At 44.7% G+C, this 26,622-nt stretch overlaps 1 protein-coding gene across 2 annotated transcripts in view; it reads right to left on the reverse strand.

Annotated features, from left to right (window-relative positions):
- Positions 1–26,622, reverse strand: part of PRKG1 (protein kinase cGMP-dependent 1) — a gene marked incomplete at its 5' end in the record, with an annotated part of 1,240,279 nt that overhangs the window by 1,135,465 nt on the left and 78,192 nt on the right. The window contains one exon of one of the 2 annotated variants that reach the window (XM_080822908.1): positions 19,176–19,486. The exons of the other annotated variant lie outside the window; for it this stretch is intronic. Within the exon in view, the coding sequence (XP_080679034.1) occupies positions 19,176–19,486 (311 nt within the window). Of the gene's footprint in view, positions 1–19,175; positions 19,487–26,622 lie in introns of those variants that run through there. 2 annotated transcript variants of the gene reach the window in all.

Genomic DNA, 26,622 nt, shown 5'->3' on the forward strand with positions numbered 1-26,622 from the left:
AAGCAGACTTCCCGCTGAGCAGAGAGCCAGATGCGGGGCTCGATCCCAGGACCCCAGGATCATGACCCAAGCCGAAGGCAGAAGCTTAACCCACTGAACCACCCAGGGACCCCACTCTCTGGGCTTTCAAGTGCCCACAGTGTTCACTGTGAACTAATACAGCTTTTGAAGATAAAAATAAATGAGAAATGTAAGCATTGATTCCCTTTATAGGCAATACTGGCACGTAAATCCTTATGTATAAATTCAAAATCTAAAACTCTAAAAACCAAAGTCTTACAGGTTTTTGGGAAGCTCACTTTGTCACAAAGCCCAACCTAAATTAACCATGACAAAGTCCATAGCTTCTATTTTCTCTATTTGGGTAAATACTCATATGTTCTGTGGAAGAAATGTAGGTATGTTCATTTTTGGAGTGCTGTCCTACATCTCCTAAGGGTGTTACAGAATTCATTCCATGTGTACCTTTCAGACTATGCTTCGAAAATCTGGGGGGGAAAAAAATCTAAATTCCAGAGCACCTTGGGACCTAAATGTATCAGGTAAGAATTACAAACCAGTATTATGTTAGAGATTTTAACTGTTTAGCAACCCTGTGAGAAGGTCCCTGGAGGGTATATCTCAGTGTGGAAGAAAACAGGAAGTTTCTTCTTTCAATTTTTAGAAAATTCTATTATCCATCTGATAAATACATGCAAATCAGAACACAGAGAATGCTGGCATGTTCCATTTTGCTTTCTAATTGCTAATATTCAGCTTTGCACTCTGTCCCCGTCGTTAGGCTCATCTCTCATCAGGCACAGACTCAGGGCAAAGAGCATTAGAAGCTGGGCGGCTGGAGAACACAGAGGGGAAAGGCGTGGAAAGCGGTGATAATGCTACCTGAGCACTGTCCGAGGCCCAGGTGCTCTGCGAGTCTCCTTACTTTGAAATGCAAGCCCCGCCCCTCCGAAGCTTGCGATCCAGGTCGGGACAGAAAGACACCGAGACCCCAGCTTCTCAAAGTTCCCGTCACTCCACCTTGGCCGCCCACCTACGTTAGTGCCCGTTTGCGCGCTCACCATAAGAAATCCGAAGAGGATTTTTGCTTGGATGAGAAAAGGCAAAAAGCAAACAACGTGTTCAACATTGGTTTTGCAAGGAGCCCTTGAGACAGGCAGCGCGCACCCCAGGCAGCGAGAGCAGCCCTCCAAGCTCCTTCCCCGGGAACGGCGCCTGGCGTGTCAGCATCCAGCCCTCGAGCTTTGAACCCCATCTGTGAGCATGTGTGCTTTATCTCGACTTAGGCTGTGCATCCATTAGCAAGATGCGTCCTAAGGCATCAGGAAAGCCTAACAGAGATTATTTTTTGTGTCTGGGAACGCTCAGGTTTTTTCCTAAGGAAATAAGGATGCTAAAAGAGTCAGAAAACACAAATACCATATGATTTCACTTACATATAGAATCTAAAAAAACAAAAAACAACCCCCCCTCAAAAAAACAAATTACAAAAACAACAACAAAAAGCAGAAACAGACTTACAAATGTGAGAACAAACCAGCGGTTGTCAGAGGTGAGGGAGGTGGGGGATGGGTGAAGTAGGTGATGGAAATTAGGAGGTATAAACTCCCAATTATAAAATAAATAAGTCACAGAGATGGAAAGCACAGCATAGGGAATGTAGTTAGTAATATTTAACAATGTAAAAGAATTCCATATACATTAATGATGATTATGCCTTTGCTTTCTAACCCTTAGCTTATGCAAAGTCTCATAGGAGTGCTCTCATTTTGGATTATGGGAGAAACCCGTGCAACTGATGGCTTACCGCACCCCTCCCATGTGCCAGGCACAGACCTGGGCTCCAGTCAATATCAGTGAGCTTACACAGAGCCCTCTGGAAAGACAAAAAATGGGAAACAAGTAATTTCAGACAAATTAAAACAAATTAAAAACAAAGTGCCGTGAAGAAACCGCAGTGAGGTTGTGGACTTGAGGGTGTGTGGGGGTGAAAGTGACCACAGTCTGTTCCCACAAGGTGTCTTTACGATGCAGTGGACACAGAGTCCTAAATCCCCATCTTGTTAGGACGCACTTCTTAGGACGCATCAGAACCACCCAGAGGGATCATTAAAATACAGACTGCTGGGACCTCACACATGGTTTCCATTTCTATGAATTGTGGTCAGACTTATGCACCTGCCTTTCTGACAAGTTCCTGAGTAAGGAGGCTGCCTCCCCGTCCAGGGAGCCGCTGTGATCTCTGTATCTACTGTGTTCTCCCCGCCATTCAGGATTCTGCAACTCAACAAAACTCAGACAAGCAGCAGCAACCTGCTCGATGAATTACGGGTTGTCTCTGAAAATCCTGCGGCCTCGTATGCATTTTTATGCAACTGATCTAAATCCTTCACATCTGAGTGCGTGTCATGGGTACTGCTAATATTCTCAATTCCCACCTGCCTTGGAACTGTGTATTGACCAAAACCAGTCCCACACACAAATCTCACCACCTTCACTGGAGCTTACTGGCATTTAAAAAAAAAAAAAAAATCTCAATCTGGCCACTGGCATTGAAGACCTGCAACCACGTGTGTAGGGGAGCTTGAATTTGCAGCTTCCTGCAAATGCATGAGACAGTTTATCTAGTCTCGAAAACCCTTTTGTCAATCCCCCAGTGAATCCTCGAAGTAAGATTATTCTTTATTCTCTCAAACTGAAACTTCATTCCCGGTGCGTGCGCAATAAGAAAGCAAGCTAACAGTGCCACCTCATTTCACTGCTGAATAAGCAACAGATCTGGCAAACTCCCCACTTGGCTGGGAATCCAGAAGCCTTTGCACCAGGCAGAGCTGCCTGGCATCAGAGCAAAGGCTTCTGGGGGAGCGCAGCCAGCCGCGTCGCAAGCCAGGGTCTTTGGCGAGACGAGCTGGAGTCCACCGGGCGCACACCTCAGTGTCCCCCTGTGGCAGGGGTACAGGGTCCCCCACCCTGGGGGCCGTCCAGCCCTGTTCATCAGTTTTCAGCCTCAGAGCCTAAGAACCCCTTCGAATCCTTCCTGCTCTAAGGGGTCCATTCTTAAGAGAGTTTCCACGGAAACCCTCCACCCTGTTCCTGAGACCACCACCCTCAGGCACGTCTAGAGGACTGAAATTTCTCTCTTCTGCCCAAATCCTGTCAGGCGTACTTTCTCTTCTACCTCTCTCCTGTACTCTGGCATTTTCTTTTTATTTTGTAATTTACAGACTCCTCTGTCCGCATCTCTCCCATTTCAAAACGGCTGCCTGATCGATCCTACTGCATCCACCTCACCGGCGGGGGCTTCTCTTTGACTCCTTCGTGCTTTCTTCTTCGCTGGCAGGAGGTGCATGGGAAGCCCAGACGGCAAGTGGGAGGGTAGCTTCAAGGATATGGGTTTGTGCTAAAGAAAACGGGAAATAGAAGTGGGTAGGCTTGTGAGCTGGGAAGGTGTAGACAGGTACAAGCCATATGGTCTGCTTAGCACAGTACCACTCGATAAATAACTTCCCTTCTAGTAGCCAAATGCATGGACCTCGGACCAGGCAGCGCCGTCCTGGGCAAAGCACGCAACGTCCCTGAGTCAGTTGCACTTTTACTTCCTCTAACATAGAGCAAAGACGCTCTACCTTTCAGAACTATTCTGAAGATCTTTAAAAATGCACCTTAATCCCCCCAGTGGAATGCTCCAGCCCAGGAAGTATCCCAGAAGTCACAACCTGCTACTACTGCTGTTAGTTTTAACCAGGTCGTTAAGTTCTAGATCTAGACACAAAGTTAAATTCTTCACTTTCTGTATTACTCCAAATACAACAGTCACAAAATAGTCCACTTGAATTTGTCTGACACGGTGAGATTCAATGTTGAATGTCAAGGACAAACAGCGTGGGTCAACTACAATCTTAACACTCTAAACTATGGTGCTAAACCATAAACTGATGTCACATGGTCTTTCGAGCGAATTGGTATCATTGGCAAAATAAGATGCTTGTCTGTATGAAATGGATGTAAATCGTAAATCTGTAAAGAGAGAAAGCGGATCCGTGAATGCCTGGGGTGGGGGTGGGGAAGAGAGTGACCACGAGTGAGCCCCAGGTAATTAGGGGGTACGAGAAATGTTCCAGATCTGGACTGTGCTCATAGCTGTACAACTCCATAAATTTACTAAACATCATTGCACCGTACATGTACAGTGGGCGAATTTTATGGTATGTAAATTATCCCTCAATAGGGCTGTTAAAAATAATCTATCTTTTTTGTACCACACAACACATTTCAAAATAAACAAGTATTTCTATTTTTATTGTAAAGCTTTTCCATTATCAGCTCATCACCATGACCGTCAAGAACGTGTCTGAGACCATGAATGCATTCCTCCACAGGCTAATAGGGCTTGTTATCACTGCTCTCACTCACAATCACATTGTTTTTGGAAAGACATCTTGAGATGTACTATCAAAGTCATTAGCAAAAAGCATTTATAGGCTAAGATTACGTTCTGCCTCTGATGGCTTCTCAGCCTGGACAGCAAATATTCAAGTTGGAAATGAATGGTTTTCAAATAGAAATCCATCATCAGTGCCTAAGTTCTCTGCGGACGTTTCAGGAAGCAGAAAAGGCACTTTGCTCTAAATACTTCTGATGGGCTGAAATCAAATCATGAAAGCAGTGGGTCTTTAAAAATGCACAGGGCTCCCCAGTTGGAGCACTGCGATGGTCAGCATAGTCTTCAGTGTTAAAATGAAATGCTAAGAACAATATTACTATGATTTCCCATAAATACATCTGCAAAGAATGACCTCCAAATATGCATCCTGTCTTTAGAGCACAGACAGCTTTTAGTACAACTACTTTCACTATGATTTCCTAACATAATCTAAATGCATAGCACTCAGTTCCAACTTGACCAGTCCATCCTTGACTTCTCTGTAGGCCTGTAGCTGCTCATTGAATAAGAGAAACTGTATTATCATGGAACTTCCAGTTTGCTTCTGTTGGGCCCTCTTACCCACAGTGAGCCCACACAGAAGTCATGCAGGGCGCTCACCATCACTCAGTCTCCCTCCGAGTCACACTTAGCAAAGCCAGGGTTGCATCGGGCTCTCCTCGAGGTCCTTGGCATTACCAAAACTCTTTCCACCTCATGTTCTTCGGTCTGGCTGGGAGACGTGTATGAGCACTTTAATAATGGAACCTGGTTTCATGAGCTCAACAAAAAGGACAATGTTTTCTGCCATGTGTGGAGCCCATACTGCATTTGGGGGGCATTGTGCTGAGGGCCTCACAAACATGACCTCTAGTCGTGGCAGGTGTTACGATCCTAATTTATAACAACGTCATACACCTAGTGTGGGTAAAGCAGCAAGCACGTCAAGGCTAAGACCCTCACCCAATGTCCCTACTATATTCCAAGCCTAACTGCTTGCCTTGCCCGGAAGGGCACTGCTGAACCCCAAGACTCTGGATGTTCAAGGCAATCCCATGAGGGCTCAGATACCGCCGAGAGTGTGGAAAGAAGGGCGATTCAAGGCTGATGGCCTGCCGTATTCACAGGGCCGTCACATAAGAGCTGTTGGATTTGGGTAGTATCGCTTTCCCTCTTGGTCCTTAATTATCTCTCCCGTAAAATGAAGACAATCGCTCCTCCTTTATTCAATCAGCTCTTAGAAGGCATCAGCGAGAGCGCGCATGCGTTCATCTTTCTCGTCAATGAAACTAAGTGGTCATCACAACTCACTCTTCCTAGATACAAGACACACGGTTGTACGGGCACACAGGCCTTCCAGGAACTTGTCCTCAGACAGAATTTATACACATAAATATATCACATAATGTATCACATAATTTATTCACAGGAGCCTGGATCAGATGAGATGAGATGAGATGAGATGAGATGGAAAAAGTTTTCTTCCAGGATTGGGAGTCCTCGGGGTCCTCCCTGAGGTGCTGAGGGACAGGATGCCGAACAAAACCAGCCTTTAAGATTTCTGCTGCATTTGGGCTGTTGTCGAGACACAAACTTAATGAAATGGTATTTTATGATATGGTATATTATGAGCTTGATGGGCTCTGCCATCTCATAATGTGGGTTTTGGGGATAGTCAAAATTAGCAAAGAATGCTCATAAGCGTACCAGGATTTTGTCAGTGAGCGTCCTGGTTATGTGTGCGAAAGGAATTAAGAATCTGAAGAGACTCTCCTGTGACTCTTTCCATGAATTCTAGGCTTGCATTTCTCAGCAACCAAGCCATTTACTTTTCAAAGTTAACCAATTAATGAGGTCTTGCGCTGCAGAACTTAAGATGAGACATTTATTTCGGTTTATTTCTGTTGGAAGACAAGTAAGCTTCCTTGTGAATGCAATTAAGAATCACAGATTAGGGACGCCTGGGTGGCTCAGTTGGTTAAGCTGCTGCCTTCGGCTCAGGTCATGATCCCAGCATCCTGGGATCGAGTCCCACATCGGGCTCCTTGCTTGGCAGGGGGCCTGCTTCTCTCTCTGCCTCTGCCTGTGCTCACTCACTCTCTCTCTCTCTCTAACAAATAAATAAATAAAATCTTTTTAAAAAAAAAAGAATCACAGATTATTCAAACTAGACTTTCCAAGACTGTATCATCCCAGGGCACCTGGACGGCTCAGCCAAAGGAGCATCCAACTCCTGACCATCAGCTCGGGTCTAGATCTCAGGACTGTGAGCGCAAGCCCCATGTTGGGCTCAACTAGAGAATCCCAGTTTTTCAGGTGAAAACTAAAATGCTTAAAACTTAATAGTTGATGCATCTGAGGGCTAGGAAGGCAAAGAGGCTTCACCTCGTCCTTTCTCTGACAAAGAATCATCAAACACCTGTTGTGTGCCAGGTCTGTCCAGGGCTCCAGGGATACAATGCAGAGCAAAAGAGACACTGGTTTCGTTTTCTGTGGGGAGCAGAGGTCAACCAAACAATGACCCACACACGGAAATTCAAACTCCGAAGGTTATGAAGAACACAACTACAAATCAGATATCGAGACCTGGACCCCTGACTCCAGCCTGGGTATGCTGGGCCCATTCCATGTTGGAAGAGTGTCTGAGAAAAGCAATGTCTTCTTAAGCAACTATTCTAAAACCACAGATTTTCAGGTGTTAAATAATTCGGGGGCGAGAGAGTCATCTAGTGTAGCCCTACGCCACAGGGGTTACTCCGGTAATATTTTGACAAGCGACTTAAACAAATAACCAAATAACTGAAATCCAATCTGCAGAATATCTTATTCTTATTCCAGGAAAGAGAATCAGAAAGTACTTGATAAACTTCCTACTTCTACTCAATTAAATTAAGATGCTAATCTCGGGGGGGGGGGGATAAAGAAATGAATCATTGATAAATTGTGGGAACATTTCTTTAAATGGAAATTTGATTCAATAAGGACAAACAAAGGCCGCTGGAAATTTTTTTACCAAAAAGATCCAAAATATACAAGTACAGAATGGGGAAAACTTTCCATATATGATAGAGCAAAAAAAAACACACAAAAAAACCAAAAAACAAAACAAAACAAAACAAAAATCCCAAAAACCTTAACCTTAACCACAAGTAGTTGTACTTAGCAACAATCTGAATACAGCAGAAACACAGCTTTATCATGAGAAGAACCTTCCATGACACTCAGGTTTGCTGGTCCCTAAAAGAGACATTGGTCTATGGGTAGACGGCATATGGAAAATGTACATATGTAAAAATGTACTGAAGAGTTCAATAAAAGGAACAAATCTGTGAAAGGGAATGGGAAACAGAGCTTGTGCTAAACACTGAGCAGTCGGGACAATTGGCAACACCACAGAGCACATGCAGAATGAGCGTGGTCTCTGGGGTCACGCAGATGTGTGTCTGAGTGCTGCGGCCCACCATCTTATTTGGGCCAAGGTGTTGAACTTCTTTGTGCCTCATTTTCCCCACCTGAAAAAATGGGATGCTAACAGTACCAGCTTTACCAAATCCCCATGAGAGAGGAAATCAGAGAGCAGAGGGAGTACACACTAAGACAAGTAATAATCACTACCTGCAATTTATGAAGGATTTCCATGAAGAGGAGAGAAACAGTTCTCCATGTCCAGAAAAAAAAAAAAAAGAAGAAGATGAAGGGGGAAAAAATGTAAGCCCAGTTTGAACAACAAAGTTTTCCCCTTTATGGTGATAAAGCAACATAATGAATCACAAACGGCAGTTGGAAATAGAGAAATAAAGAAATCACAAAGCAGGAAGCAGAAGAACCTGCCATAGATGATTCACAAACCCACGAGCAAGGGCTCACCTAGATATTTTTTAATAACCTCTAAGTTCATCTGGCAGAGAACACCAGTCTTGCCAACACAAATAAATGCATCCTTGGGTTACTTTCCATTTATCACCCTGACAGTAACACTTAGGAATCCAGAAGGTGGAGGCCTGCTCCGTGCTGATCGATGAGGTAGAGGGTGCAGACAGCAGGAAAGATTACAGAAGCCACAGGAGAGAAAGGGTCACCTGCAAAAGGTAGCCTACTCTGGGTTGACCAATGTTTTGTTTTATACTTTATGATGAAAGTTCTAGAGATGCATTCCCTTTGATTCACCTCTCTGTACATCTTGAGGGGGTATCTTCCCCAAAATATTTCAATACTGGTTCTCTTCTAATCTCTCAAGGGTACCTCAGGATTGCTTAAAATAGTCATGATTATATGATAGATGGAATTAGACATTTTGACGGAAATAGGGTACTCTTCAGATATCAGAATTTTCTGAAATAACTCCTTATAATTATTCAACATGTCAGCAAATTCTCAAACACACACAGATGATGCGTCCAAGTGCCTAAACCCTCCATTTCTGGAAGTTTTTCCTGTAGTTATTATTTCAAAAGGCAGAGACCATACTATGTTAGCAGTTGCCTACCCAAGAAAAACCTACAACATGTTTTGTTTTGTTTTTTAGCCCAGACATTTCCTACCAAAACCCAAAGAGAAGGGGAGAGGAACATGTTAATGTCTTCAGCAATGCAGTGAGAAAAAAACCAAGGCTGGATGACTTCATCAAGTATGTGAAGAGATTAGCAAGAAGTTAGTAAAAGAGGTTCTGTTCACAGTGGGCTTGTTATGTTAGTTGTCATTCCTTTTCATGAGGATCGTTTCAAAGGAATATCCATTTAGTTGTGTGCCATCCAGTACATCCCAAGCCAGGAATGGTGTAGTCCTTGTCTCCTTTTGTCCCCATAAGAGAAGGGAGGTCTCCAGACAAAGGTATGTTAAAACATCTGGAAGGCCGAGTCAGATAATTTTTTCATGTCATCTTTCCCTTTCATGAAGAACTACCAAAAGTCTAAAGTGAAATTTTGAAGAAAAAGAAAAATGACTGTTTCCTGATCGACGCTACCACTACTTAAAAAAAAAAAAAAGCCTCCGAATATTTCCATTATTCAAAGCTTTTCAGATCTCTAACAGAAACACTGTTCATACAAATGTATGACAGACTTGTGTATTACATTTTTACAAAGTTGACTATTAAGTGAATAGCCAGAAACGTTGAACAATTCTTTCATTTTGTACTATACCATACGCTATGGAAAAGGGGAAAAAAAAAAAAAAAAAAAAAAAAGATGTTCCTCTAACAACTCAGAACTGAAAAAGTTGTCTTAAATGCAATGCCTTTACTCAAAACCAAGAGGGATTCACTGAATGGATCTTCCAGTCAGGAAATTACTTTTACTCATCTGAGTTTCTGTGGGCCTGTTCTTTGAAGTTTTGCTATCCTCAGACATCTCCTAAATAAGGGGGTAAGCATTTAGCTCCGGTGAAGCCCACGATGCCCAGAGACGATCATGCTTGCTAGGCAGGCCGTGGGTGCCCTGGGGATTCCCACACTTTCTCTCCTTGTTTCTCCCCTCCCACTGACATAACGAGTTACCACTACGGGCCGAGCAAAATGTACCTGTCACATTCAGATGTTGAATATTCCTCTGTAAAGGAGCTGGTGACATCCTGTCAGACCGGTACAAGTCTAACAGAGGGCCATCTTTCCTGCCTCGCCATAATATAAAACGTGCTACTCAGTCACCCATGATTCAGGCAAAGTGTGTCTCAGAAAGACGGAGTGTGGGGTTGCGCCAGCATGGACAGCGCGATCGGCAGCCGCCTGCAGTCACAGGAGGGTGGTCAAGCCACCCTCCGATCCAGAGGGGCAACGTTCAGAATCCCACTTTTCTTCCATGTCGTGACAAGCCTTCCTTCTTTCCTCTCAGTCCAGACTTAGAAGCACAAAGCCGTAATTTATTGATAGAGTCCGGCCGTTAAGATGATATACAGTAGGTCCAGAAAGGAGATGTTTCTCCCCTCACATTATCTCATTATTCCTTGGCCCCGATCCTGTGAAAGCTTGATATTACCATAATACAATGGCTTCAGAAAACAGCAAAATTATTTTGCTCAACTCAGGTGTATTTGTCATCACTGACATTGAATACGATTAACCAAATTAAACTCACTGGCTGACATTATAATTGGTTCATGTTCAAAGAAATACAGTGTATTCCTAAAGAGCAGGTATCGTCTAGAAGTGAGAACATAAAACTAGATAGTAGAAGGTCACTAGCATTAGGAGACCAACTTCTGACACATGTTAATAATTTAAGCTATTTACCTTCTGCTTTGCACGGTCTAAGTCACTACACCTCTATGCAGAAGTCAATGAAATGGCATCAGTCTTAAAGCAATTTTGGTGAAGTTTAATTAGCATTTATGATCTTTAGCGAGGCAAAGGTTTTTAGTACTAGCTCATTCTATTTTTGACACTGGTGGAATTCATGTACATTGATACTAAATCATCACTGATTTTTTTTTCCTATACTAACACGCATCCTTTATTCTATTCTCGGAAAAGAACTCTAACACAGGTATATTCCCAGTGTCTCCCCAGGAACTCGTGCCCACCATTCTGCTTCAAATTGCCAACCCCAATAAGGGAACCCATGCTTTTGTGTGTGTTTCACTATTGTTGCTAATTCCCTCTTACCTCCCCATTTAGGTCCAGTAACCAAACGCATGACACGAAGCTGGATGCATAATGGAAGTGTTTACTTTCCTTATGCTTAACTTCCCTGTGTAGTTCATGCCCCCAATCCTGTGGGCAGCCCTATCCCATCAGGCCCGCGCTTACATGCTGTCAGCTGAATACATTTTCGTATTTTAGAAGGAGGGGCGAAAGGGACAAGAAAGCATCTCGCTAACTCCCATTCAAAGATTATTTCTACCAAAAAGTGTCTGCAATTATATTAGCTACTTTCTTCACTTATACAAAGTGCTATATTGGCTGATCCTCACCTGGGAAGACAATTAAATTGCAAATGTAAGTAGGCCCCTATCGGAGACGATTAGGAACATCTTGAGAGTTTTTAACCACAATGTTAAGTGAGAGAAGGCACGAAGAGACCCCAAGACGGGCAATCGGGCCACAGCGGGCTGTGAGCGTGAGGCGCAGGAATTCCCGTCCCCGCCAGGAGCGCTCGCTGAGGGACACATGGTGGGTGCCCACTCGGACCTCTCCTCTATCTGTCAGCCGTGCCCAGGTCTGCTCACGCAAACCAAACGTTCTGGAAAGGGGACTGAGAGCTTAGTGTTCACTCTGCTTTCCCTGAAGCTTCTTTGGAAAGTACTCCTCAGCCCGAGCACAGGCTGTTTGCCTTAAAAGGATAAAATATCTGTAGGAAAAAAAACCCGTAGCTGGCTGCAGAGACATCACATACCAGAAGGAGAGGCAAGCCCGGGGCTCCTCCTCCAGCGGGCTCCACATCAGCTCACCTTCTCAAACTCAACACCTCACTGGGGCCCAAGGAAACACTCCTACTGCTTAATTAGGCAGCGGCCCCCCGGGAGTGGAAAACACACTCGGAACGATGGCTGATCCTAACGAGTGGCATATTTGAACACTGGCCAGGACTCGTGGCTGGCAGGAAAGAGGAAACACACTTACCTTTCAAACGGAGCTGCTGCCACTTTTGTGTGCCCGGGTCCCGGTAGGTAACCCCAGAGCAAACCGTCGGACCGAGAGACCAACAGGTGCAGCCACTACAGGCCCCGGGGGGACAGATGGGAGCAGGGCAGCATGACTCTGTGGCAAGCAGGGCATCTGCGTGGGTCAAAGTGGACGGAGGAAAGCACTTCCCCGAAGAATGGGAATTCAGATCACATGGAACCACCAAGCTTGAACGGACCACGGGAGAGGTGCTTGACACCAGCTTCGTCTTCGAATCATCTCTGAGCTAAAGGAATACATCTATTCCTCATGCCCACCCCTGAGCAATTACATCAGAATCTCTAGACGCGAGGAGCCCCATCTCCCTAGGACAGATATATTTTTAAGCTCCCTAGGTGATTCTAACATGCAGCCTAACCCTAACCAATAAGCTAGATCAAGTAATCAACACTTGAGTGGGTGGATAAACCATAAATTGGTGGGGGTGGGGAATCTACTGCTTTTTTAAGCCCCTAGTACTTAAAGGGTTCCACAAACAGAAATGTGGGAAGAGGGAAGTTTCTCCTGGTCCTTCACATTGGAGCTACCTGGGGAAATCTTTAAAAATTCTGACGGGGTGTGTATTCCCAAGCATTATCACTTTAACCGGCTTGGGGTAAAACCCAGGCATTGGATTTTTTCGAGTTCCCCAAATGATTCTAATGTGCGCCTTGGGAAGCACTGTCCTCTTAGTTCTCTGCTTCTCCCCAAGTACTTCTGCCTCCTACTTAATTCCTGGTGAACAGACACTCCCCTGACAACAGCTTCTATGCTATCCAGTGGGTCTGGGTGCCACTGCCTAAACCTCACAGCCCTTCAGGAAGCAGAAAAGCCTAGTGGCTTTAGGAAATCAGCTCTGGAGTTGGAATTGAGGCTTGGCCTTTTACAAAGCATGTGACCTTGGGCAAGTCACGTCTTAGCTTCTCTGAGCTCCATGACCTGTCTCAGTGCATTGAAATGGGAGTATTTGGAGTCTCCCTCAGAGGGCTGTTTGAGTATCATAGAGACAATCTACGGAAAACGCAGGGAGAAGTGCCTGACACAGAAGAAGTGTTCCGTAAATGGTAGCCATTGTGATGGGGAAAGACAGTGCCCTTCCAACCTGCTTGTTTCAGAAACCGTGATGCACTAACTTACTCTCTTCATCCTTTTCGTCTGCACTATGACCGGCACAAACACCCCCAAACCCTTCTTGCTATCAGACTCGGGGATGTTTCAAAGGGACAGTACAAGGCATTCAAAACAAGCAATGGCCCAAAGGGAAACACCTGGAAGGTTCTCTGCCAAAAGCCCAGGATGGCTCCGGCTCCCAGAAAAGGCCAGCCCCTGATGTCCTCCAGTCCAGGCGTCTCCTCCCTACAGCTGTCTTTCTCTACGAAGTGCTGACATACCTGTCAATTCTGTTCCAGTCACGGCCTATTTACTCACCCACAAAACCCATCACTCCTTCGCAGCATCTCCACGACTACGGCTCAGCTCTCATGACTACGGCTCAGCTCTCACGACGCTCCTCTTACCTCGCCCTACCCTTATCCATCTCATCTGGCCCTTGAGCGATTCCCGGAATACTCATTTTGTGCACCCCACCCTCACCCACCCCTCTCTGCATCCCCCCCTACTCTCCTGCTGTGTACCTGGTAATAACCATGAGTGTAAAACCCATGCAGATACAAGGCCCTTTTGAGAGGGCGTGAGGAGCCCCACCTCTTGTTAAACACCTGTTTCGCCGCAGCCCCGTCTTTGTGCCATTGTTCGCACCGGGCAGGACCGTTTTTGGACGGCACACAGTCCTCCGCGCTCACTCACAATGACATTCAGGGAGCTCACACGGACTGCGCCTGTTTAACTTTGCGGAGAGTGAATGTGAAGAAGATGCCAAGGGGCACAGGGAGAGCCGGTGTCAGGAGGCTGGGTGCGAGGACGTGGAGAGGGCTGTCAGGGGAGGGGTGGCAAGCCTTGCCAGCTCCGCCGTTCACATTAGGATTCCAAATGCCACAGATGTGGCTGCATAATTAGCTGGGGAGTGTACTGGGAACTGCGGCTTCCCCCACATGCTTATGGATCCCATTGTCTCCCGCTCTCTCGGAGCAGGGACGGTTCGAGGCCGAGGGTCTGAGTGCCAGCAGCAGGCCCGGGCCCTGGATGGGCAGCAGCACCTACGGGGAGACGTGGCAGAAAGAGCAGCAGCCTGGTGTTCCAATCCGGTTGCTAGGATACCATGGAGACCCTCCACGGCTAAGCAGACAGGGCAAAAAAATGTGTCCATATGCCTTCCAACCTGCAAACAGCAACAACAGAAGCATGGTGTGCCCGGCTCTTCAGAGAAACTCTAAGTAGCGGTGCCTGGAAGGGTGGCCCGGGAGAGCAAGGAGGCTGGCCACGGCGATTCCCAGGGTTGCAGGGCTTGTCCGCAGTTTCATTATAAACCCCGGGGCAGGGGCACACACTCGACCGCGTTCCAAAATAGCCTAAGAGGGTCTTAGCAACCTGGTCTCAGATGCTTTTCTAAAAGCTCCCACGACCTCCGTTTTAATGCGCAGGCCATCCCGTCCAATGAACGCTGCAACTTTAGCAGCAAAGTCCATTAGGCCAGCGTTCCGTTGGACGTGAACTCCTCCGCCAAAACAAGGGAGATGAATGTCAGAAACCGACTTCAGGTTCAATTCTCATCTTCGTCCCGGTGGCCTCGGTATGTAAGGAATCTGCCATGCTGGTCTGGGGCATGAAAGATTATTTTCGATGAGGAGTGTTCAAAGAGAGGGGGGAGAGGAAGTGGTTTCCTTTGGGAGAGGGGCTCCGTGTCTTGGCGCGTTGGAACGTCTGCTGCTGGGTTCCGTGACACGCCCTCACCCAGTGGGGCTGCTTACAGCTCTCCTCCCAGCGGTGCTGGTAGAAGGCGCGGGGCTGAAGGGACTCTGGGAGATGCGGGTGCTCACCGGCTGGACAGTGCACGCGTGCACACTCGTGCGCCTTGAGTGTTGGAAATAGGGGCAGAAATGCCCTCTTGCCTACTTTGTAAAATGGAAAGCAAGGCTCGCATTCTCTGTGGCCTAAACTTGCTTTTCCTCAACTCCCACTATGGCATTCTGGTGCCGCCACTAGCTGGTGTCATGGTGCCATGTGTCTGTCGCCCAGAGGGTCCTGTCCATTCCCACCGCGCCCCTCTCATCCCCTGAGCACCTGCTGAAGTCAGGCAGCCCCTCCTCCCCTCCACCAGACGTCCCCATGCCATGAAATTAGAGGGGCACGATTCTATTTTGCCATCTTTCTTAGGCATCTCCTCTGCGACTTAACTTATTCTCTGCTTTCTGGAATACTTACTTGTGTAGCATTAACGCCTCATTTCAGGACCTCGATCCCTCTCATCTCTAACCCCTCCGATAGCTGCACATGAAAAGTATTCAGCTGAACTGTAGGGCCCATTGGAATGTAATTGCTCCCTCTGAATGAATCTGTGTTTTAATAGTCTACCATCCATGATTATGCCAAAATTCTAGAATTCTCTCCACTTTCCTACAAAATTTAACATACAGCCTTTAGGAAGATACTATTTCTCTTGAGATGTACTAGTTAGTGTCCAGGTTTAAGAGATCATATAAGAGCTTGTTACAATCAATGCCTCCCTAAAAATAAGAAAATCCATTTCTTTTCACCCCTAGCTCTTCCAAAGTATTTCACAACCAAAGAGTGAGATGTTACAAAACATACCATCGTTGTCTGAAATTCAGCTGCCTCTGGGGTGAAAAGTACCAGCTGAACGAAAATTCAGAGACACAACTTTTTATAGGAATTTAAGTCTATACAGTCCCACTTAAATGATATGCAACCCTGGGACAGCAAAATGGAAAGGATTTGAGAATATTTACAACAGGTAAAGAGTTTACAACATGCTATTTCTTTCCAGAGACTAAATGTTCTGACCTGTTACAGAGTTTTCAGGAAAGAAATAGCATGAAATAAAATTACTTTAGAAGTCCATAAGAACATTGGGGAGGGTATGTGCTATGGTGAGTGCTGTAAAATGTGTAAACCTGGTGATTCACAGACCTGTACCCCTGGGGCAAATAATGCATTAAATGTTAATAAAAATAATTTAAGGAAAAAAAGTCCATAAGAACCATTCCATATATATAACCAACAGACTGATCTCATAAAATGAGTATCTTTTATATATTTTTTCATTTTTAGGGGTTATTTGCTCAATTTATTTCAAAACATATGGCCTAATAGTTTTACATTCTCAAGTAGTTATGTGGTAGTAATAGGATATAGTACCAACTTCTACATCAGTTCTTGGCTTCACATTCCTAACAGAGGAAGAATGATTTAAGGGCTAGTTCTACACAGGTGTTAAAGAAACAAACAAGAACACCCCCAACACACACACACACACACACACACACACACACACACACTCAGAAGGAGCTCCCTGGCTCAGAGACAGCATTGCCTCCCATTCCCAGCTTACAGGGAAAATTCCAAACCAAAAACATTAAAATGCTGTGTGAGTTAAGAATTTACATTTTACCTTATTTTTTAAATGATCAAAAATCATTAAACAAAAGTTTTTCAAAATTATAATCCTCAGAGGGCAATCACAGTAAGCAAATTGCATTTATCAGATAACTGAACAGAAGCTTAGCTGGGCAGTTACCTACATCTAATAAAAAGAGAACAGAAAATTCAAAGGAAAGTGAATCTGAAACCCATTTTAGGCTATTTAGGTGTTTTCCTTTGAACTCGAACTCACAATGATCTGTGAGTTTAATAGGACTATACGTAAGTTGCACTAGAAACAAAATATAAAGACATAACCACTTGTTGCCAGTCCTCCTGTATAATCAGATTACTCAGAGTGAAATAAATTTAAATTCAAGTGAGTCTTCTTTGATTTGGCAAGTTTTCCTAATTCTTTGTGGAGCTATCTTGCACAATCATTCAAATGACATAAGGTATAATCATTTTGCATACAATGTAACTTCTCTTTCAAGAAAGGTACACTCTACCACTTAAGCCAATTTTATTCTGGTTTTCTTTATGTAAGTGTGAAAAAAGAACAGATGTTTTTCCAAAATTATTTAAGCTTGGAAGACATTCTATCCTTTTCTTCAATATAATCCTTCAGAATCACCGAAACCATCATGGTGATACCTTAAGCAGCTGATTTCTTTAGAGCATGTTATTAAATAAATATCAGAACGCACAGCATTGTTCCATAGATAAAATGTTTATTATAACAGAATGGTGTGACCTATTTGCCACACTAATTTCATTTCCCACCATGGACTTGGGAAAAAAAATCTAGTTGTTCTACATGTTGAGCACCAAGAGACTTCTAAAACTTACCCCATTTCTACGGCTCATTCCCTACTACCAACATTCCTTCAGATCTTCTCTGATCTAATGTTTAACTGGAGTTATCAGCTGGCTCGATCATGCTTCATTATAAAACCTATTAAAATGGTCTTTTTATAAAAGCAGAGTTTTCTCTGTTACTCCAAAGTCCTGCAGATACTAAAAGAAGATCCTATGCAATGCTTAAAAATGCAGAGCTATCTTTGAGTTATTTTTTCATTATGCAAAATTTGGCCCAGGAGAGATGGCCATGTACCTCGTTAGCTAAAACAGGCAAGCATGTCGGGACTGCAAATTAATTTACTGGAAGAAGTTGAAGTAGATGCGAATCATTCAGGTTCCTAAGGCAAATCTAAGCCTAACTGATCGGGGCAACTTGCTGTGGTTAGAATCTCCAAAATGTTTATCCTCATGGTTTCTTCCCCACACTCTGGGAGAATACAAACTCCCTCTGGTTTTTTGGTTTTTGTTTTTTTTTTTTACAAACTCCCTCGTAAGCTAAACCTGCAAGGGGGACAGCAGAAGGTCCATGGGAACCAACAAATGTAGGTATGACTCTAAAGTTTTCAAAAGTATCATCAGTACATGCTCAAGAGCTCCCCAAAATCTATGGAGACAATCGGGTATTTACCCTTTCTCCTTAATTTCTTGTATTTATGAAGTGCAGGGTTCCAAGGGAGCTAGCGTTCTTATGTAACACGTGTCATCCAGCCAGTGTGATGTAGTTGGGAATAGAGCAGCAAAACCTTTCATTTTATCAATTATGTCATTACCTACTTATTCAAAATACCGGTCACTGGGGTGCTCTTCCTCATTCTATGTTAATCTCATGTCCCTGTCACTTTACTCTCCATGAGGTCTCTGCGTTGAGAGGTGTATAACAAGTTGGATTCGATTTTCCTACCCGAGTTACGAAGCTCACTGACATCAGAACATAGTTCTCTAAACGCAAGAAGGATACCAGAGTGGTTGCATCAGGAGCTAGGAGTAAGGCAAACAATGTGTTCACATTGTCAGTAAAGGTAAGTGTACTTCTCACGCTTGACCCTGGGAACCTGCAACCCTCCGGATAGTCTGAGACACCTCACTTGTAACATTATGCAAATTCCTTAAGGAAAATAAGCAACAATCTCCCTCGGATGGTATGAAAAAATACATATTTTTTTTAATCAACAGACTAGGCTTCCATTTGTGGGCTGTGAATGCCAACCGATTCAGGAAATCAAAAAAATCTTCCCTTTTCTATGCGTCTTTCCTTATTTTTGACACTTGGACGAGGACAGCACGTTGGGGTTTGAGGGGTACCAGCGTGAATCACCGGCATGTAGAGAAATCCGGGAGAGCCACACCAGCAGGGAAAGTAAGGGTGGTATCAGACGCATTTCATTTCAGGTCTGATGAGCCTGCATTTAGGATTTTCCGGCTGGGCAGGTCTACCAGGGCATCTGGGAGACAGGGTTTTTATTCCTCTTCTCACACTCACTCACACGCACACACTCACACACACACACAGCCGGACACACACCTGGGGCGCGTTCAAACTCTGTGCGGTGGGTGGCATATATGAATGTGTATGTCTATTTTTCTTTAAAAATAGCTTGACATCTGACAAAGACACGAAGGCAAACGTAGGTGCAGCGAGTGTGGCTCTGAGAAACGTGCACAGCGCGCGAGAAGCGCCCGTTAGAATGCACCATCTCCGAGCATGAGGACAGACATGGCAAGCGCGAGGGGCGGGGGCCGACACACAAGACAGAGACCCGCAGCTCCCCACCGACAGGGCGCCGCACCCCTGCTTACTGTGGGCTCTTGGGGTAGAAGGGCAGGGTCACATGGCTGAGATCCTGGAGGTCGAAGGCGGTGGGCTCGGCGGAGATCGCCTGCCGCTTGGTGCGCGGCTCGCCCTGCAAGGTGCCGGCGCTCTGCTTCTGCGCCTGCTGGGTGGCCGGCCGGATCACCGAGCGGTACTTGTCCAGCTCGTTCTGCAGCTTCTGGATCAGTTCGTCCTTCTGATCCAACTCCAGCTCCAGCTCGTCGATGAGGGCATCCCGCTGCCTCAGCTCCTCGATCTTCTCCTGGAGCGCGTACTGTAAATCCCGCAGGGTGCCCATGCTCCTCCGGGCCGCCGGGGCGCCTGCCTGCCGCTGCCGCGCGCCTTGGGGCTTGCTCCCCTCTCCGGTCAACTTTCCCCAAAGTCGCCGCCGCCTCCCGAGTGCAGACGCTTCCTACTCGAGCCCAGAGCCAGCCCTGGCTTCTGAGCATGCCCAGTCCGCCGCTCCGGCGCCGACTTTCGGTGCAGCTCCCACTTCTCGGGCCGCCGGGGAGGCTGAGCGTGGGGACCGCGAGACAGCAGGTCCAAGCGGGGACTGAGCCGCGGCGCGGCGAGCGCAGGGCCGGAGGCGGGCGCAGGGCGGCGAGTGCCGGAGGAAGCGGGCGCTGCGCCTGGGGCGCCTGATAAGCCGCGCGGCGGGGCGGAGCGGGCGGGCGCGCCACTTCGGGGTGGGGAGGTGGGGGAGACGCCGGGGAGGACCCCGCGCCAGACCGGGGAGGCGCCAGCCGGGGGGACCCCCCGCCCAGCCCTTCCCCTCCCTGCCCGCCCCGGCACCCCGGCCTCGAGGCCGCTGGGCTACGGTCCTGGCCGCGTCTTCGGGCAGCGCGGGCTCGGCATCCGGAAAGCCCCGGGGTCCGGAGGTGCTCTGGCCGCCGGCCTCCCCAGCAGAGGCTCCCGAGCTGCGTGGCCGCGCTGTCCCCGCGCTCACGCCACCCTTCCCCCGCGGAGCGCCGCGCACAGGTGGCTAGCGCCGGAGAAGAAACTTGCCTCCCGCCGGAGAGCAGCCCGCGCCCGAGAGCGGGGCGGGGGGGGGGGTCCCTGACGCGCAGGTGCCTTTGGGGAAGGGGCGGAGGGGGCGGGGCTTGCGGGTCGTCGCCCCCAGAGGGGCCTGCCTCCGCTCCTGCCGATTGCCCCCCTTTCCGCCTCTTCCAAACTCACACGAAGGAACTCTTCGCAGGTCTGGGCCCCGAGAAGGCCGCTCAGCTTCCCCTCCTACCTGAGCTAGTGTCTGCGGAAGAGTTTCTGGCCGGGCCTCGCGTCTTCCATTGGCTTAACTTAGGGTGAGGGACCGGAGGGGGGCCGGGGGAGCAGGAAAAATCCCTGCCGAGCGCCAAAAAAGTCCACCCTGAACTTGAACTGTATCTTTAAAAATATTCCTTCTGTGACAACCAAACTGTTAGAACGGTCTCCTTACACTTGAATGGCAAGACTCAAACTGTGAAGAGCAGGGGGAGCCCAGATGGGCTGCAGAAGACTGTGCTATCCCCCCCCCCATCCCCTCATCCCTGCCCACTTAGTATTTCCTAAAATGATGACGATCCGGTTGCAGCTCTCTGTGGCGGGGAATTCTCCCATCATCTGAACACATGTTTACAATCTACAAGTGTTTACTGCTACTCACCTAAATTCTTAATATTTATCTAAAACTTCACGAACTCATCCAACTTTATAGCCTTTATTAGCGGCCCCCTAATTACTATTCCTCAGCACTCAGTGTTATAAACCAATGCTCTATTTGGCCAGTCCTTAACACTACAAGTCCATACAAAATACATTAAAATCGAATTGCAATTCAGAACTATTCCCTGGAATCTAAACTTAGCCAAGAATGAATATATCAGTCTCAAAAAAAAAAAAATTGCTCTTTCTTTTGAATACACAACTATCTTAGCTATCTCAGCTAAGAGAAAAAAAGGAAAAGAAAACAAACAAACCAGCTAGCTAATGGCACATTAACCAACTTTTTGATTCAGAGTGTATCTGTTTGTAATTAGAGGTATGCATGACAAAGGATATACAATCCTAAACATTCTCCCACTCAGGTCATGGACCTAATGCTCTTAGCACAGGTGATAAAAGACACTTAATTTTTCTTCTTTTCCACCACGGACAGGCATTTTCAGAAATGCATTTATTTCAGAATGTAATACTTAAAGTGGATAATCCCCAAAACAGTCTCATTTGTAGTGAACAGACCATGAGTAACTTACAAATACTGACAGCAGTGAAATAGTTCCGAATTGTTATTTTGATTAAAACTAAATCAAGCAGAAGGCCTGTGGCTTGTATAACTGATTCTATTCTAAAAAAGAGCTTCTGTGACAATTTCCTGGTCCCAGGCAAAAGGCCAAATTCTTACTTTATTAAACCTATGGGGATTCTTTAATTCCATGGGAAAATGTTTTAAACTAAATGCCTTTTTCCTATAGATCTATATAGGGGTCCCCGAGGTCAAGAGTTTATATCTAGAAATATATCAGAAACAACATACAGGGGATATCTTTAGACAACTGCTAAGTAGGGTTATGTTTTAAGGTTCATTTGAGGCTTAAATGGAGTTACTTAATGTCTCTGGGCAGCACAAAGGAGAGAAGATTCTTCATTTGTAGGAAGCCTGTCTACATGCACAAAAGAAAATATACAGTATTTTGAATAAAAGTGAAGTTTCTTTACACTACTCATGTAAATATTTTTCAGTATGTAAACTATCACATCCACATGCAACTAGAGGAAATATCCATGCTACATTTCATTCTTGTGATACAAAATATATCCCATGAGGAATCCTATCTCGAGAGTCAAAAGTCTGTTATAAGGCATGCAAAGAAAGTAAACGACCAAAACATAAGACTATTACAACTGACTTGACACCTCTAAAAAGTATTGAAGGATGTATATAAGGATGTATCTGGTTATATTAGCCTATATTATGAAAAGAATAATTTAATTCCCCCCTTACTTTATAATTACATATGCAAAATCCAGAATTCTCAACTTTTCCATTCTTGAACTCAAAGTAAATATTTTAAGTAAGTTTTGTGATGATGTTCTTGACCGGTTGTTTAGATCTTAAGGGGTGCGGTTTTCCATTTCAACCTTTTGAGTGATCCCCATCTTTTTTTTTAAAAGCGTCTTTTGTACTGTACTTGGTAAATGCTGGAAATAAATTCTAAGTGAAAAAGCAAGATCCTGTAGCTACATTTCAGCAGACGAATGCACTATATGTCTCATGGTGAACTAAGGTGGTGAAACTGTAAGATCGGAGATCAGGCACAAGTCTATTTTCTGCTTACTCAGAAGTGAGTACACACATCTGAAATGGAGTGGGGTCGCATCTACTGAGCTCTCCCATGCCCTGTATCATGGGGTGAGGTCTCCATGGCATATGCTAAAACACGGAGCAAGGCAAGGTTGAAGGAACTGAGTTCATACTCTAGAATTCCACAGTCAACTCACAACTGGCTCTTTACCTGGTCTCTCTTTGTTCCCACCCTAAGAGAAGCAACGTTCCAACAGCAGCCAGCCCCACCTGAGGCACACTGATGCTCTTCAATTTTGCACCAACCCCTTATGATGGAGAATACACTGTATCATGCCTTCCTTATTCAATGTCACAACGATCTAATGAGGGATTGGATAACGCAGCTTCATCATAACACTGGCTCTTAAGAAAATAAAGTCTGGTGAGCTTATCATCCTTCACAAAAACCATAATTAGCCTCAAAAGGACGCTCATCCAAGTGTGCATTCCACTGATGCCACATGTTACGGAAGAGTCCTATGTATGAAAGCTTCTTCTGCCGTTCCATGTGCATATCTTGAGTAGAAACAAAGAAACAAAACACAGCTGAGCTTTTTAGGTGATGGAGGTTACCCCTTATAGAAAATTTCCACGGGTAACAGGTATCCCCTAAGAAACAGGAAAGTGACCATTACTGGTACACATGCTGGCATGCTCCAAATTACTAATCTCAATCAAGGCCACAGTAAAAATAACTTCCCTGAACTCTTAATGCATGACTGGCACTGCTTAATGTAACCCCACCAGGGAGTCTATTAGTACTTCCACTTACACCTGAAAAAGTGGAGGCAGGGTATCACCCACCTGATGAACGGCAGAGCCTGGATTTGAATCCAGACCATTGGACACAGAGATCAAACTCTGACTCCCTGCCCCTCATTATCTTCTGCAGGACTTCCAACTGCTGCTAAGGTCTCGATTCTCTATCCAGAGAGAAAAGAATACCCTTAACCTTTTTAGCCTGACTTGAGGAGGTGGAAAGAGGAAAATTTTGGAAAATTCTGAAAGAGCAAGAAAGAGAATTTTTAGAAGTTCTTCTTCCTCAAATCGTCTTCACTCCAGCACCATTCCATTCTGGCTGAAGGTGACTACCTTGCACCCATTCATCTGGGATTGTCCAGGTTTTAATACTAAAATCACTTAGGACTATCCTGGCATTAAAGTTCAAGTCCTAGGGACCCCCTTGGTCCTGCACAAACTGGGACAGTTGGTCACCCTATTTAATTCAGGATAACTGGGCTTTCCTACGTTATCAACATTTTCAAATTTTGCTTTTGAAGTTACAGATAGAAAAGTCAAACCTAGGAAGATCTGTAATGTTAATACTGACTATTTTAGGCACATTACAAACCCACTTATACATTTGTGTTAATATGTTCTAAGGAAACGATCATCCTCTCTCAATGCATGAGAAGACACCACAGGAACTGTCTTTGGGCTCTAAAGGGCATGAGTTAGATGACAGAATCTTCACTTTACTTCAATAAATTAGAGATTCTAGGTTCTCCTTTGGGCTTACCATTTTTAAAAAATATTTTATTTATTTATTTGACAGAGAGAGACACAGCAAGAGTAGGAACATGAGCAGGGGGGATGGGAGAGGAAAAGCAGGCTTCCCTCCAAACAGGGAGCTTGATGCAGGGCTTGATCCCAGGACCTTGGGATCATGACCTGAGCTGAAGGCAGACGCTTAACGACTGAGCCACCCTGACGTCCCTGGTTTACCATTTTTATAAAAATCTGGACTTCAGACATATTGGCTTTCTATGCATAAAACACACTGATTAAAGCACCTGCTATCTGATTACCTCCTACAGAATCAGATGATTCTTATGATTATATCTGGTGGCAGATTTGGACATCAGGGATCCATATTTAAATGGATATAAGTAAAAATTCTAATGGTTTGGCTTTTTAGAAGTTAAACTTCTGTGCATGATACATTCTGCATGGAAAAGAAAAAAAAAAGCCATAAACCATTAATGATGAAAAACTTACTGCAGAGATTTGGAAAGTAATAGTGCATTGTACCATAATTGCTAATGTGCTTAGAGTTTAATACCGAATTAGTGTCATGCCTAATATCAGTTGAAATGCATTCTTATATTCCACAGCTTAAAATGATGGCATGTTATTACGGAGCCTGAAGTAGTGTTCATGAAAACCCATGCACTGTCTGCCAAAAAAGGAATCTGCCCATTCCTCTTCAGGAACCTGCCCATTTCCAAATAATGTTTCCAAATAACAGAAGAAATGAAACTTGTTTAAGAAGAATAAAGTTTGGTTTTCCATTTTTTTTTTCATGAACGGGGAATTTTAAAAAGCACAAAATGGGACTTCAAATATTTTATTCCCAAAATATTATTTTGCCGTACTTTGGGCCCAGCAAATGTATATATGAGTGGGCAACATTGTAATATTTCTCCTGTCTGAGTAAATTTATTTTTTCAGTTCTATTCTCATATATAAATGCACAGCTTTTCATAAGTTAAAGCATCAGTATTTTCCACAGGAAAATAAAAAGTGTCTGAGGAAGTAATTTTGCATTTGAGAGCATATTTGAAATCATGTAGCTTATAGAAGAAGAGCTCTGATAGTCAATGACTTTTGGTTGCTGCTCTTATTTTAAATTGCATTTAACAGCAGATAAAACTCGGCCATTTTCAGCCTACATGTTTTGTAATCAAAATTGAAAGTAAAAACTAAAACCACATTTTGCTAGTGAACTTACTAAAATCGGTAAAGTAAGAAAGTACTGAAGATGTAAGAAAGATAATAAGATAAAAGTTTGAGCAAACTGGGCTTTTATCGGTGAGTCAAATGAATGGATGAGGCAACAGAAAGATAGCAAGGCATTTGTTTGCACTGTGAGAATTTCAGAGATCTGGAGGACCGGGGAAGTTGCAGGCAAGTAGGGAAGCATTTGGACATCTTCGCCCTCATGAACCTAATGGCCAGATAAATAGCACCTAACTCCAAATTCAGAAAACTCTTGATACTGTGACTTTTATACAATCATCATGAGATGGAAATCCAGAAATCCATTTTTAATGATGGGCAAATGAAGTGGTAAGATGGTAAAGCAAATGGATGTCATTCTAGAGCCAAAACACAGGACCTGATGATTATGAAGGTATTACCCATGGACCAAGGATAGAGACCCAAGTGAGGGCCCAGGAGACACATATTTTCAGTATGCATTTGTAACCAGCTGTACAATTACCAGTCACCGTGCCCAATGCACATTTCTTAAAAATATTCGGTAATTTCTCCCTGGTCCAGACTATATTTTTTTAAAAATCATTTTTCAAAGCACAAAGCACAGGCATTTGATCTGGTAGGTAAGAATGCCCCATATAAATAAATATCAAATAGAGACTTTTTTTTACCCTTTTTTGGTATTGGGCAGAATATTCAGTGTCTGTCTTGAGTCACTGCATTATGTAAGAATGTTTTTACTCAAATATCAAAGTTAATTTAGGGAACTATTATGGAAAATTCATCTAAGTTTCCCATAGAATACAGTACGGCCAAAATTCTAACCATCTATCTTTCTTAGAAAAGCATCTATGTTGAATACCAATTGTAAGTGGAAAAAATGACAGGGAAATCTTCAAAACATTTATTTGTGGAATGTTAAAAGCAATTGCTGCTGTTAGGAACATAGAGAACTTGGTGGAAATTGCTTATTTTCGGTTTGCAGTTTTTACTGGTCAGACCCTCTATCCTTGCACAGCAAGTAACATTCCTCCGGCAGTCACACGGCTGAAGCTTACCTAATATCACAGCATTCCACATGCACTCCATTATTTAATTGAGTCACTTTCTGCCTCTATCATCAGCATTCCAAAAATACAGAGAACTAAAAGACTGTCAGCAGTAGCCAGGGATGGACACGTGCCCCCCTTCCCCACCTGCACCCCCCCAAAAAAAAGAGCAGCAAAAACATCCTTATTTTTTACTCATAATGGATAGCACAGAATTGTAGCTGAAATGTACTGCTGAGACTATGTAATCCAACATCCTAATTTTAAATTTAAGGAAATTGAAAGGCCAAGGGCGTCAAGTGACTCAGCCAAGACAGAAGCAAGTTTCGAACCCAACTGCGCCCATTC

This window comes from Martes martes (assembly GCF_963455335.1).
Source record: "Martes martes genome assembly, chromosome: 14".
Lineage (NCBI taxonomy): Eukaryota > Metazoa > Chordata > Mammalia > Carnivora > Mustelidae > Martes > Martes martes.